The sequence below is a fragment of the Pan troglodytes genome, chromosome 19, assembly GCF_028858775.2.
Source record: "Pan troglodytes isolate AG18354 chromosome 19, NHGRI_mPanTro3-v2.0_pri, whole genome shotgun sequence".
In the NCBI taxonomy this organism is placed as follows: domain Eukaryota; kingdom Metazoa; phylum Chordata; class Mammalia; order Primates; family Hominidae; genus Pan; species Pan troglodytes.
The window spans coordinates 52,924,006-52,939,546 of NC_072417.2; the positions used below are offsets into that span (position 1 = coordinate 52,924,006).

General features: G+C 44.9%; 1 protein-coding gene and 1 non-coding gene across 8 annotated transcripts in view; both read left to right on the forward strand.

Moving 5' to 3' along the window:
- The window catches only part of LOC107968995 (coiled-coil domain-containing protein 144A), a 93,721-nt gene that overhangs the window by 1,910 nt on the left and 76,270 nt on the right, over nucleotides 1–15,541 (forward strand). For all 7 annotated transcript variants that reach the window (XM_054670405.2, XM_054670409.2, XM_054670402.2 and 4 more), the window contains exon 2: nucleotides 1,421–1,491. In XM_054670405.2, coding sequence (XP_054526380.1) covers nucleotides 1,421–1,491 — 71 coding nt within the window. The remainder of the gene's footprint in view (nucleotides 1–1,420; nucleotides 1,492–15,541) is intronic.
- On the forward strand, nucleotides 243–351 carry LOC112206122 (U6 spliceosomal RNA). The gene has a single exon (XR_002940330.1). It is a non-coding gene; the product is annotated as a U6 spliceosomal RNA (small nuclear RNA).

The window sequence follows — 15,541 nt, forward strand, 5'->3', positions numbered from 1 at the left end:
TCAGGTGATTGAGAGCATCCTGGCTAACACGGTGAAACCCCGTCACTACTAAAAAATACAAAAAAAATAGCCGGGCGTGGTGGTGGGCGCCTGTAGTCCCAGCTACTCAGGAGGCTAAGGCAGGAGAATGGCATGAACCCGGGAGGCGGAGCTTGCCGTGAGCCGAGATCGCACCACTGCACTCCAGCCTGGGTGACAGAGCGAGACTCAGTCTAAAACAAACAAACAAACAAACAAAACTTGCTTCAGCAGCAAACATATACTAAAATTGGAACAAAATGGAGAGAAATTAGCATGGCCCCTGCCTGCATAAGGATGATGCACAGATTTTTTGAAGTGGTCCATATTTTGCGCAGTCACTAGAAGTTCATTTGACTATTTGCTGACTAGTTCCAAAGACAGTGTGAGTCAAGACAAACTGGGTATCGCCTAATATTAAAATTGTGATTTTTCACTACAAAAATATGCAGTAAGGTGATCAATGGAGCTGAGTAACACGTGGGATGTTGTGTGCAAATATATTGTCAGTATGTATCTCAGAAATGAGAGAATGTCAACTTGCATGTCTTTCATGGAACTGAAAAAAAAAAGTAGAATTTTGTTTTCCATGTCAGTTGGAGATGAACATGGGGATTGAGCATCCTTCTAACAAAGATCTGCCGATTCAGAGTTTGAGTCTATATGGAACAGTAGTCCAAGCTAGGTCTTGACATCTATTAGCTTTCTCCCCTTGGCGTGATTGATGAGCTCAGCAATAGTGGACAGTGTTATCTAGTTTGATGAAATAATATATATATAAGTAAATTTAGTTACAAACTATGAACTAGCTGTGATGCCCCAAATTATAAGCCACAAAGAATAGAACTAATAAAACTAGAACTTAATAACAGTTTTGGAAAACTGCAACATTTGAATATTAGAACCTCTGGAAAAAATACACATTGGGTTTTATTTGTGATTCCAAAACCATTTCCGCAATAAAGCTCAAGAACAAATTATTTCATTGCTTCACTGTTTCTCTGAGCATTTACAAAACGTTTTCTTGTTAAATCTTTAACAACCTAGTGAAATAAGGCAGTAAAATCCTTGCTTTTTAGAAGAATACATTGAGCCTAAGAGAAGCAACTTGTCAGAGGATAAATAGCTGCTGGTAATAGAGCTAGGACGCTTTCCATTATGCCAAGCTAATGTGAGTTAATTTACTGAGCTAGACTCCCTTCAATTCATGAGTACTTCATCTTTTTTTCTTCTTCAGAAGCTTAAAGAGAAGTTGGTAGAACTCACAAATTGAAGTATATGGGATAATTAAAGTTCTGATATTAACTCTGATATTGTTTGAAATACTCTAAAAGTTTAATATATTTGGTATTTTTCATTTGTTTTAAAATAGTAATTTCATTTATTACATTTTTATCCATAGCATTCAGCAACTAGTTCCTGAATATAAGGAAAAACAGACACCTGAAAGTCTTCCTCAAAATAACAATCCAGGTAAGACTTCTGATAGTGAATTATTTTTGGTGGTCCTACCATAGGTAAAAAAGAAGTAAAAGTAAGGAAGTTTTGATCATGAAAGAGCGGTTTTAAAAAATCTTTCTTTCTTGATAGGTTAGATTTCTTGGTAGGTTAGATGTCACAATTATTTAAAAAGTTAATTGTAGGTCATTTATTTTTTCAAACAATCTGGTCTGAAAAAAAATTAATTATGGTCCCTAAAATCCTATGTGATATTTTTGTATAAATAAGAAAAAGTTTTTTTTTTTTTTTTTTTTTTGAGACGGAGTCTCGCTGTCGCCCAGGCTGGAGTGCAGTGGCGCGATCTCGGCTCACTGCAGGCTCCACCCCCTGGGGTTCATGCCATTCTCTTGCCTCAGCCTGCGGAGTAGCTGGGACTACAGGCGCCCGCCACCCCGCCTGGCTAATTTTTTGTATTTTTAGTAGAGACGGGGTTTCACCGTGTTAGCCAGGATGGTCTCGATCTCCTGACCTCGTGATCCATCCGCCTCGGCCTCCCAAAGTGCTGGGATTACAGGCGTGAGCCACCGCGCCCGGCCAAGAAAAAGATATTTTTGAGTTAGTAAGTTGTATGTTTTCTTTATAGTCACATTATAATGCATTAGACTTGTTATGAAATTGGAACTTCTATTTAATTTTTAAAATAAATGACTTATGTTTAGTAAATGAATATCAATCACAATTGACCCTTAACAATGTGGAATTTAGGGATGCTTGATTCCCTCTGCAGTCAAACATCTGTGTATAACTTTTGACTCCCCCAAGAACGTAACTACTAATAGCTAACTGTTGACCAGCAGCCTTATTGATAACATAAACAGTCAATTAAGATATGTTTGGTATGGTATATGTATTAATATGCTGTATTCATACAATAAAGGAAGCTAGGGAAATAAACTGTTAAGAAAATCATAAGGCAGAAAAAATACGCTTACTGTTCATTAAATGCAAGTGGATCATTCTATAACTCTTCATCATAGTCTTCAAGTTGAGCAGGCTGAGGAGGAGGAGGAAGAGGAAGATTGGTCTCCGCTGTCTCAGGTGGTAGAGGTGGGAGAAAATCTGCTCATAAGTAGACCCCTGCATTTCAAATCCGTGTTGTTCAAAGGCTAACTATATTACATAGTGATTTGTGTTACTGAAAAAAAGAAATTAGTTTCAAAACTGGAAACTCAGCAATACCTTTCTGGCTCCATGAACAAATGGCAATAAGAACTGTGAAATGGCCAGGTGTGCTGCCCATACCTGTAGTCCCAGCAAGTTGGGAGGCCTAGGTGGGAGGATCGCTTGTGTCCAGAAGTTCCAGACCAGCCTGGGTGACATAGTGAGACCACATCTCTACAAAAACAAATACAAAATTAGCTGGGTGTTTTGGTGCACACCTGTAATCCCAGCTACTTGGGAGACTGAGATGGGAGGATCGCTTGAGCCTGCGAGTCAAGGCTGTAGTGAGCTGTGATCATGATCACAACCTGGATGACAGAGTGAGACCCTGTCTCAGAAAAAAACAAAAACAAAAACACAAAACCCTGCCAAACATACCCAATGTGCACTAATACTAATGGGAAATTATTTTTTAAAGATACCTTCTGAGTGCAGAAGTCAGAAAAGCAATTCCTTGTTGAGAAGAACAGGTCATGTTACATACTTATAAACCAACAAGGTGTCACTATTATTGACTTTCCCCCAATTTGAAATCGAATGAGGTATATTTACTTCATTAGAACAAGATGTGTTTTTCTATCTGCTGGTTAATTGCTATGTTAACAGTAATTTTGTTAGAACAAGATATGCAGTTACCATTAGCCAAAAGATTATCATAATAAATATTCAAATAGCCCAACTCTAGGCTCAACAAATTATAATGAAAGTATAAAAATGTTTCACAATAACAAAAAATGCTTCTGTGCTTCCAAGCTGTGATGCCTAATGCATTGGACAATCTGAACTGTAAGAGGACACCTTTAATTTAGTACATATTAATCAAAGAACTTCTCTAAGTTAGGTTTTGCACGTTATGGGAGACAAACATGAAATAGACATAGTTTTGGTCTTTGAGGTGCTCATGATAGAATAGAGCTTTCTCTATTTAATTTCTGTGTTTTTTTCAACCGAATTTTCAAGGAAATCATTTATTCATTTGTCCACTTCACAAATAATTATCAAATGTCTTTTAGTACTAAGCATTTTTTTTCTAATGTTACAGAATACAGACATTTAAAAATACTGTTGGGGCCAGCACAGTGGTGCATGCCTGTAATCTCACCACTTTGGGGGGCTGAGATGGGAGGATCACTTGAGGCCAGAAGTTCGAGACCAGCCCGGGCAACATGACAAGACCTCATCTCAACTAAATTTTTTAAAAAACAATAAAACATTAGCTGGGCATGGTGCCAGGTGCCTGTACTTCCAGCTACTTGGGAGGCTGAGGTGGAGGATTGCTTGAGCCTGGGTGTTTGAGGCTACAGTGAGCTATGATCATGCCACTGCACTCATGTCTGGGTAACAGAGTGAGACCCTATCTCAAAAAAGAAAAAAAACAAACCAACAAAACCCAGGAGCTTGTTATTATCATTGTCACTTTAATTATTTGATGAATTATTTATTCAGTGCCTACTACTGTGTTAGATGCCCTCTGGAACCGTATAGTGATCATTTATTGTGTTAAATATGTGCCAGACACTTTATGTGGTGAGGAATGAAAGCTGTAACAAAGTGAGTAAGATTTAAGGTAAGCATGAAGAGTGAGTAGAACTTTTCTAGGTAAAGAGGCAGAAGGATGATGTGGGCAGAAGATTGTGTGTTTGGCAGAAGGAGCAGCGAGTGCAAAAGTAAGATGCTTGAGTGAACTTTGCAGGGTTTATGAGCAGTTCAGTTTTGCCAGTGCAAAACATATGAGATGTGAATGGTTGGGAATGAAGTGAATACCTAAGGCAAGCTCATGACAGACTTTTTTTTGAGACAAAGTCTCACTCTGTCACCCAAGCTGGAGTGCAGTGGCGTTCTCTTGGCTCACTGCAACCTCCGCCTCCTGAGTTCAAGTGATTCTCGTGCCTCAGCCTCCCAGGTAGCTGGGATTACAGGCGCGAGCCACCATGCCCAGCTGATTTTTGTATTTCCAGTAGAGACAGGGTTTCGGCATGTTTGACAGGCTGGTCTCAAACTCCTGACCTCAAGTGATCCACCCACCTCGGCCTCTCAAGTGCTGGGATTACAGACGTGAGCCACCACTCCCTGCCCAGACTTTTTAATACTATAGAAATGAGTAGATCTCAGGCCGGGCATGGTGGCTTATGCCTATAATCCCAGCATTTTGGGAGGCCAAGGAGGGCAGATCGCAAGGTCAGGAGATCGAGACCATCCTGGCCAACATGGTGAAACCTGTCTCTACTAAAAATACACATGAAAAATTAGCCGGACGTGGTGGAGCATGCCTATGGTCCCAGCTACTCAGGAGGCTGAGGCAGGAGAAGAATCACTTGAACCTTGGAGGCAGAGGCTGCAGTGAGCCAAGATCGCACCACTGCACTGCAGCCTGGGTGACAGAGCAAGACTCTGTCTCAAAAAAAAAGAAAAGAAAAGAAAAAAGAAAGAAATGAGTAGAACTTTTCCTGCAGGCCAGGGGAAATTTACCAGGTGGAATGCTTTGGGCTGTAAATACTAGATGACCTAACTAACAGTGGCTAAAACAGTAGGGACCAGAGTTGTTTTGATGGTTCAGTGATAACACGGTGTTTTGTTCATGTCTGTTTTCATGGCTGACTAATTAGCAACAGCTCCAAACATCATGGTCTCACCGACAATATCTGAAGACTGAAAGGGTGGCTTTTCTTTACATGTTTCTTTTAGTTAGGGAGAAGACTCAGAAGGGTGCAGTTGACTTCCTGTAACATTTTATTGGCTGGGTCCTACCACATGCTCATTCCTAAACCAGGCACTGGGGAAGCAAATGTAATTACTATGATGAGCTTAGAATAATCATTTCTTCTTTTGGAGTGGGGAGGGCTATTGGCATGATAAATATCCAAATAGATGCATGTTTCTCCAGCAAGACAGAACAGGGAATCGCTATTGGGTAGGGAGACAGCAATGTTTACTGTAGGGACACATTGGAGTGGGGAGTCACATGATTAGATTTGAGTATTAGCGCAATCTGGTTATGGTATAAAGCAGGGATTGGCAAGCATTTTCTGTACAGGGCTTTTTCATGTGGTCTGTCATTCCTACTCAACCCTACCATTGAAGTATGAAAACAGTCATAAAAAGGCAAGCAAATATACATGACTGAGCTCCGGTAAAACTTTATTTACAAAACTATAAGGCAGACTGGATTTGCTCCATGGCCTGTAGTTTGCTGACCCCTCATATGGAGAGCAGCTGGAAGATAACCACATAAACAGACAGGGAAACAAAAGAAACATTTGCATTTATCAGAGCTATAGTTTCCTTGTGCTGTCCTCAGACTAGTGTCAGTCTGTTGTAAGGTTTTCACCCATCCATGGTGAAATCAGTAAGGTTAAGGAGCTCAGTTATTCATTTAAAAATGTTGGTCTTTTTCTTGGCATGATGCCTTTTTCATTTATTTTACTTAAACTTTTTTTTCATTTAAGAAATAACATTAATAGTTGTTTTTTCCCTATAAAAGCCACTACTTAAGAGCCCATGTTTAACTAGGAAATATAAACATAAAATAAACGTGCGGCAGTGGAAATATAAAGCAGGTGCAGAAAAGAGGTACAGTTAATATGATTTAGTGATTGTTGAATGTAAAAAGATAGGGGATAGGGAGAAATCTCAGATGATTCTCAGGTTTCTGGCTTGTGCCCTAGCATTTAACCTGGACATGAGGGAGTAGGCAGTTTTCAGGTGTATAGAGGAGAGCAGCAGGTCAGCAGTCACGACTAACAGTTTTCTCTGCATTGCTGAGTTTACTGAAATGTCCATTTGGGTATTTTCAGTAGGTAATTGGATAAATTTTTATGGCTGGAGATGTAACTCTGAGGTTGGAGTTGCAGACTTGGAATAATTGAGGCAAAGTTGTAGATCTGAGTGAGCTTGTCCATGATGGGAAAGGTATAGAATGAGCAGAGGGCCAGTGACAGAACCCTGGGAATATCAGCATTTCCCAGAGGAATTAGGAAAGAAGCCTGAGCTGTGGCTAAAGAAAAAGAGGAGAGGAATCATAAAGTGATGTTGCAAAAATTTACAAAGGTGAGAATTTCAAGGAGGGAGTATCAATTCTAACCAGTAAGATTACTAAAAAGTAAAGTGAGTTAACCTTTTAAAAGCCTTCAGTGGCACTGTCTTCTAAAGAACAATCATAGAGTTGTGGGGTTCGCTGTTTATGTGATCAGTACTTCTGATGTTCAAATGTGGAAGAATACACCTACCAAGATCCTACCTAACTTTTGTAACTGCAGCAGCTCCCTGTACAGGATCAGGGAAAATGGTCAAGACTGGTGAGTTAATGTACCACCATTTTCCTAGAATTGTCTAAACCTAAGGTCATATGTGAGGAAAAGTGTAGTCTTTCTTACCTGCTTTTTTGTGGAAATGCTTGTTTGGTACTCAAGTCCTTGATAGGCTCTTCTGAATGCATTCCCAAACAAACATCTGACAGCAACAACTGGAAGCCACCACCAGATGCACGTATATATCCTTCCTCTGACATGGAATCATAATACAGCCATGTTGTGACACAATTTCGGGTTTTGATTAGAAATAGTTTACAGGCCAGCAGTTTAGACAAACTGACATTTTAAAAATATTTTATTGCAGGAAACTAATATAATGTCCTGGAGAAAAATATAAAGTGAAATGCTGAATATAGCAGTTCTCAGTACTTGGGGTTTTGGTCACATCAGGAGAAAAGTCAGTGCCTGACTCCTTTTGTTAGTGCAGTTCCCTTTTCATTTACCCTCTTGTGATATTTCTGCTCTTACTGCTTCCTTTTGAATTCCATTCCTAAAGAAAATACTATTAGAACACATTTCAAATGCACTTCTTTATATCTGCACCACAATGACACAATGATGATGGTCTGCCAAGATTTTAAGTGTCTTCTGGGTTGTCAAATACAAATTGTTTTATCTGACATAGTTTAAATGTGAAGTGCTTTTCTGGTATTACATTTCTTCAGAAATTGGTAATCTGTGATTTAACTAGAATATGTGGTCAATTGGATTACCACATTTTTAACCATCTATACATAAGATGTCTCTTCTCCCGGCCAGATAAGTTAAAAGTCCTGTTGATCCTTACTGATCAGTTCCACTATTTGCAGGGTTTTTTTGGACTTTTGTTGTTGTTGTTGTTGAGACGGAGTCTCGCTCTTCCACCCAGGCGGGACTGCAGTGGCGCTATCTCGGCTCACTGCAAGCTCCGCCTCCCGGGTTCACGCCATTCTCCTGCCTCAGCCTCCTGAGTAGCTGGGATTACAGGCGCCCGCCACCGCGCCTGGCTAAATTTTTGTATTTTTAGTAGGGACGGGGTTTCACCGTGTTAGCCAGGATGGTCTCGATCTCCTGACCTCGTGATCCACCCACCTCGGCTGCCCAGAGTGCTGGGATTACAGGCGTGAGCCGCCGCACCCGGCCTGGACTTTTTTTTTGAACGGGTGTGATTATAGCACACTGCAGCTTTAGTTCCTAGCCTCAAGCAATCGTTCTGCCTCAGCCTCCTGAGTAGGTGGAACAACAGATGTGTGCTACTGCACCTGGCCTGCTGCACAATTACTATAAAAATGAATTAAATCCTACCTAGTGGGAGAAAATTGACTGTGATCTTATAATTTTTTGTTCCAGAAACTTTTATACTGTAGAATATATTGTCAGTCATTAAGATTTTCTATTTTTAATTGAGTTAAAATAGGATTGTTGCTTTTTAAAATTACTTTCTGACATCATTGTTTCATGCATTTTTAATGCCTTTAGTCCAGTGGATATAGCAGTACAGGAATCTCCAAGGCAAATGTCAAAAAAAAAAATAAGCAGATTAGGGAAAGGTATTCTGTGAAATTACCTTCTGATTGTAGTCACATGAAACACATCAACTTAAACAATAAAAAATTGTATAATGCAATTGTATCAGGGGTTCCCAAGACCCCCTTCACTGAGGTTTGGTAATTCACTGAGAAGGACTCACAGGACTCAGCAGATAGTCATACTTGGGGCTTTGATTTATTACATTTAATACAGCAAAAAGACACAAAGCAACATTCGAGAAAGGAAAAGGTGCATGTGTCAAAGTCTGGAGGAAGCCAGGCACAAGCTACAGGAGTCATCTCCTGTGTAGCTAGCAGGATATGCTTAATTCCCCCAGCCTCAAATTTTGACGACACATGTGCAATGTTGTCTACCTTACCAGAGTTTCATTAGAGGCTCAGCACCCATGTTTTCGATGGAGGCTAGTCACATAGGCCACCTCTCCTCTCCCTCACATGTAACAAAACTCTAGACTCCCAGGAGGAAATTAATTGTTCATAGTAAACCACATTTGCACAAACAGTTTAGGCACAGTGAGCCACTCCCTTCTTCTAAGTTAGGGAATGCTGGGAACCCTCCCAAATTCAAGGTCCCAAACACCAGCCAAGGACTAGCCTTGCAAGCAAGCCTTTCTAAGGATGGGTGTCTCATGCCTGCTATATGAAATCTTTGCTGCCCAGCAGCTATGCCCCTGAGTAAATTTTTGGTGTTATCTTAACATTTTATATAATACAATAGCAAATAATATGATAGACCATAACATGGTACTGGTTTCAGTTGCATCATTCATATTAAATAGCAAGGCTGCTTACAGTTTTGACATTTGGTGAATACTTAACAGGTATTGGTACATAAGTTACTATGGCAATATTAAGTAATTATAATCTGTCCTTCTTATCTGATTAACCTTTCAGTAAAATTGTGGGATAAAGTAGGCATAATAAGTTCTGATTTAAAATTAGAATAAAAATTGTCTTTCATTTTATTTTCATGGATGGACCAGTTTTGATTCATATTGTACTAGATCCCTGTTTACAATTATGAAATAAGATCAGATATTCAATCATTTTTGTGAATTTTTTTTGCCTAAGTATACAATTAAAATTAATTGCTTTATGTGTTTTTATATGCTTCAATTTGGGAGATAGTACTCATATTCTGTTACCTTGATCTTTAGTGATTTGCAATTTTCAAGGTGACTCTGTCTTTTTATAATTTAGGGTAATAGCAAGTTCAGTGAGTATGTGCTTTAAAATTAATAATAATATTTTCTGAGCAGTTTTAGATTCACAGCAAAATTGAGAAGGTACAGAGATTTTCCATATTCCCCATGACCCCTGACATATGAATAGCCTCCCTCATTATCAGTAACCCCCATCAGAGTTCATCAGAGTTACAGTTGAGGAATCTACCTTGACAGACACATCACCCCCAAGGTCCACAGTCTACGTTAGGGTTCACTCTTGGTGTTGTACATTCTATGGTGTTGGACAAATGTGTGATGGCATGTATATACCCTTGTAGTATCACAGACAAAATAGTTTCACTGCCCTAAATATCCTCTGTCCTCCACTGTTTCGTCTCTTCCTCTCCACTGGTTTCTGGCAACCATTGGTCTTTTTGGTGTCTCAGTAGTTTTGCTTTTTCCAGACTAGTCATATAGTTGGAATAAAACAGTGGTGGATATCTTTTTGAATATTTAAACAATAAAGTTCCATGGTAATTTGATTCTGTCATTTTAGATGTTCTTTGTCCTTGCGTTTGTTTTCCTCATGTTGTGTTCATCAGAACAGGATCTGATGGCATATGATTTGACGTGCTGAGAAAGCGTGATTTCTGTAGACGTTTGCCACGTAACGGGGAGGGTGGGGAAAAATGGCATCATGCAGTATTCCACAGCACTAACTGGACCATGGTGCTCTAGGAGATGGGTCCAGATAGACTCTAGCGATGGGACGGGATAATCTCAAGAGCTGGACTTTATAAAACTAGAATCACAAAGTCTTGCATACTTACCTTGCACTTAAAAAGAAGATCAGGCAGTGAACACTACAGGTGAAATATGTTCCTCTCTGGTTCTCTTCCTTTTAGGGATGAGCTTGAAAACAGTCTATATTATTAGAATATGGCTCATCTACAACTAAATGCTCTGTCATAGGAAATGCCAGTGTTTTTCTTTACAATAAATGAAAAATAATGTTGTTTTCACCAGAGAGAGTAACAACTGTTGGCACATTCTGGCAGCTTGAGTGAGCTGATAGTTCTGTTCATATATATTTTTCATACCAGGTAGTACTCCCTGGCAACCTGCCACCACTGTGGCAGTGTTTCTTCTTAAGCTTCTCACTGAATGAATGGTGTGGCTCAGAGTGAATAAGCTCTTTAAGGGAGTGATCTTTCCAGTGGTTCTGTCCATAGGAGGTAAAATGGGAGGTGAATTTGAGCCTTGTTTGTGCTAGGGAAAATAGCTAGAACTCAGTAGACATTGCCAGCATCTGCCCCAGAAGAGGATTAGTGAGAGTGAGTACATTGATCTCCCTTGAGCTCTTCTCCACTGGCAGCTGAAAAGTCTTTGCAAAGATCCTTGTCCCTGGTCTCTTCCCTATGTTTTGCCACATAACACAGCACAGCACCCATAGACCTACACAACAAAATGTACAGTTTTCCCCCCTTATCCATGGGGGTTATGTTCCAAGACCCCCAGTGAATGCCTGGAAATGTGGATAGTACTGAACCCTAGATATGCAATGTCAGGATAGAAGGAAGAGGATAAGAGTAAAAGGGGGAATAAAGAATGTTGAAGGCAGAGAGTATAGAGAGTAAATGAAGGGAAAAGAAGCAAGTGGATATGATGGAGGGTGGTAAAACGAGATAATACTTCAAAAGAAGAGTGGGGTATTAGAAAGGTGGGAAGAATATAAGGTGAACGTGCAGCACCAAAACTTATCAGATAAGACAAACTTTACTTGCCAATATGTTGTGCTTTAAGTTTAATTATTTCATCATAGTGTGGCTATACTGATGATTTTAAGCCAGTCAGATATTCTGGTCAGCAAATCATGTGTGTGTGTGTTTTGATTATCAAAAATGAAGAAAGCAATTAATTACCCTTAATAACTATATGGTGGACACAGTCTTTTAAAACATTGATTCTGAAACTTTTTGGCCTGGGGTTCGTGTTATATGATTAAATATTATTGCCTAGAGGTAACCAACACCCTGAATTAAGAATTTATTATGTCCATTCCCTTTTAAAACATTTTATTACATATGTGTATGGTCATAAATAATATGTAGAATTTGTTTTCATGTCCTAAAATTGTATATAAATTGTTTTACACTCTACATATTTTGCAACTTTCTTTTGTCTGGTCACATTACATTTTTGAGGTCAGTCCTTATTGACACAGGAAGCTCTGGTTTTCTATCAAATGACTGGATCTCAAACTCTCTTCATAATGATAAATAAATAATTAAAATAAAGAAAAATTATTGCAAATTCCGAAGAGCTTTTATTTAAGTCGGTTGTGTCTTTTGATATTTACTATTTTAGAAATAAAAACTAAAATATTTTAAAAACAAGCATGCGGCTGGGTGTGGTGGCTCACGCCTGTAATGCCAGCACTTTGGGAGGCCGAGGCGGGCGGATCACGAGGTCAGGAGATCGAGACCATCCTGGCTAACACGGTGAAACCCCGTCTCTACTAAAAATAAAAAAAAATTAGCTGGGCATAGTGGCAGGCGCCTGTAGCCCCAGCTACTCAGGAGGCTGAGGCAGGAGAATGGCGTGAACCCAGGAGGCGGAGCTTGCAGTGAGCCGAGATTGCGCCACTGCACTCCAGCCTGGGCGACCAAGCAAGACTCCATCTCAAAAAATAAAAAAAAAAATTTAAATCCCAACAACTTTGTTTATATAGTAAAAAGGAAAATATTTTTTTTTTTTTAAGTAGTCTTTTTTTTTTTTTTTTTCTTTTTTATTGATCATTCTTGGGTGTTTCTCGCAGAGGGGGATTTGGCAGGGTCACAGGACAATAGTGGAGGGAAGGTCAGCAGATAAACAAGTGAACAAAGTTCTCTGGTTTTCCTAGGCAGAGGACCCTGCGGCCTTCCGCAGTGTTTGTGTCCCTGGGTACTTGAGATTAAGGAGTGGTGATGACTCTTAACGAACAGGCTGCCTTCAAGCATCTGTTTAACAAAGCACATCTTGCACCGCCCTTAATCCATTCAACCCTGAGTGGATACAGCACATGTTTCAGAGAGCACAGGGTTGGGGGTAAGGTCACAGATCAACAGGATCCCAAGGCAGAAGAATTTTTCTTAGTACAGAACAAAATGAAAAGTCTCCCATGTCTACCTCTTTCTACACAGACACAGCAACCATCCGATTTCTCAATCTTTTCCCCACCTTTCCCCCCTTTCTATTCCACAAAACCACCATTGTCTTCATGGCCCGTTCTCAATGAGCTGTTGAGTACACCTCCCAGATGGGGTGGTGGCCGGGCAGAGGAGCTCCTCACTTCCCAGTAGGGGCGGCCGGGCAGAGGCGCCCCTCACCTCCCGGACGGGGCGGCTGGCCGGGCGGGGGGCTGACCCCCCCCCCAACCTCCCTCCCGGACGGGGCGGCTGGCCGGGCGGGGGGCTGACCCCCCACCTCCCTCCCGGACAGGGCGGCTGGCCGAGCAGAGGGGCTCCTCACTTCCCAGTAGGGGCGGCCGGGCAGAGGCGCCCCTCACTTCCCCAACGGGGCGGCTGGCCCGGCGGGGGGCTGACCCCCCCACCTCCCTCCCGGAGGGGGCGGCTGGCCGGGCAGAGGGGCTCCTCACTTCCCGGTAGGGGCGGCCGGGCAGAGGCGCCCCTCACCTCCCGGACAGGGCGGCTGGCCGGGCGGGGGGCTGATCCCCCCACCTCCCTCCCGGACGGGGTGGCTGGCCGGGCGGGGGGCTGACCCCCCCACCTCCCTCCCGGGCGGGGCGGCTGGCCGGGCGGGGGGCTGACCCCCCACCTCCCTCCCGGACGGGGCGGCTGGCCGGGCGGGGGGCTGACCCCCCCACCTCCCTCCCGGACGGGGCGGCTGGCCGGGCGGGGGGCTGACCCCCCCACCTCCCTCCCGGACGGGGCGGCTGGCCGGGCGGGGGGCTGACCCCCCACCTCCCTCCCGGATGGGGCGGCTGGCCGGGCGGGGGGCTGACCCCCCACCTCCCTCCCGGACGGGGCGGCTGGCCGGGCAGAGGGGCTCCTCACTTCCCAGAAGGGGCGGCCGGGCAGAGGTGCCCCTCACCTCCCGGATGGGGCGGCTGGCCAGGCTGGGGGCTAACCCCCCCACCTCCCTCCCGGACGGGGCGGCTGGCCGGGCCGGGGGCTGACCCCCCCATCTCCCTCCCAGACAGAGCAGCTGGCCGGGCAGAGGGGCTCCTCACTTCCCGGTAGGGGCGGCCGGGCAGAGGCGCCCCCCCCACCTCCTGGACAGGGCGGCTGGCCGGGCAGGGGGCTGATCCCCCCCACCTCCCTCCCGGACGAGGCGGCTGGCCAGGCGGGGGGCTGATCCCCCCACCTCCCTCCCGGACGGGGCGGCTGGCCGGGCGGGGGGCTGACCCCCCCACCTCCCTCCCGGATGGGGCGGCTGGCCGGGAGGGGGGCTGACCCCCCCACCTCCCTCCCAGACGGGGCGGCTGGCCGGGCAGAGGGGCTCCTCACTTCCCAGTAGGGGCGGCCGGGCAGAGGCACCCCTCGCCTCCCAGACGGGGCGGCTGGCCAGGCGGGGGGCTGACCCCCCCACCTCCCTCCCAGACGAGGCGGCTGGCCGGGCAGAGGGGCTCCTCACTTCCCGGTAGGGGTGGCCGGGCAGAGGTGCCCCTCACCTCCCGGACGGGGCGGCTGGCCGGGCGGGGGGCTGACCCCCCCACCTCCCTCCCAGACGAGGAGGGAGGACGCTCCTCACTTCTCAGACGGGGTGGCTGCCGGGCGGAGGGGCTCCTCACTTCTCAGACGGGGCGGTTGCCAGGCAGAGGGTCTCCTCACTTCTCAGACAGGGCGGCCGGGCAGAGACACTCCTCACATCCCGGACGGGGCGGCAGGGCAGAGGTGCTCCCCACATCTCAGACGATGGGCGGCCGGGCAGAGACGCTCCTCACTTCCCAGATGTGATGGCGGCCGGGAAGAGGCGCTCCTCACTTCCTAGATGGGATGGCGGCCAGGCAGAGACGCTCCTCACTTTCCAGACTGGGCAGCCAGGCAGAGGGGCTCCTCACATCCCAGACGATGGGCAGTCAGGCGGAGACGCTCCTCACTTCCCAGACGGGGTGGCTGCCAGGCAGAGGCTGCAATCTCGGCACTTAGGGAGGCCAAGGCAGGCGGCTGGGAGGTGGTTGTAGCGAGCCGAGATCACGCCACTGCACTCCAGCCTGGGCGCCATTGAGCACTGAGTTAACGAGACTCCGTCTGCAATCCCGGCACCTCGGGAGGCCGAGGCTGGCGGATCACTCGCGGTTAGGAGCTGGAGACCAGCCCAGCCGACACATCGAAACCCCGTCTCCACCAAAAAAATACGAAAACCAGTCAGGCGTGGCGGCGCACGCCTGCAATCGCAGGCACTCGGCAGGCTGAGGCAGGAGAATCGGGCAGGGAGGTTGCAGTGAGCTGAGATGGCAGCAGTACCGTCCAGCTTCGGCTCGGCATCAGAGGGAGACCGTGGAAAGAGGGGAGAGGGGAGAGGGGAGAGGGGAGAGGGGGGAGGGGAGAGGGGAGAGGGGGGAGGGGGGAGGGGGGAGGGGGGAGGGGAGAGGGAGCTCTATCTACCACACAGTCCTCTAAATTGCCAGGAAAATATTTTTGTTATGTATTCCTTTCCTGTCTCGTGGCACTGTGTGCTATTTGGATCTAGTGTGGTCCTAGACTAATCCTGTTCTCACATGGGAACAGTTAGAGCCCTTAACAGCTCTTATTTTGCAAATAAATGTATGAAGTTTATCCAAGTATTTGAAAGGAAATTCTGAAGATAGTGGTGCATTGAGGAAAGACCATCTCATTATAATTAAAATAGTTTT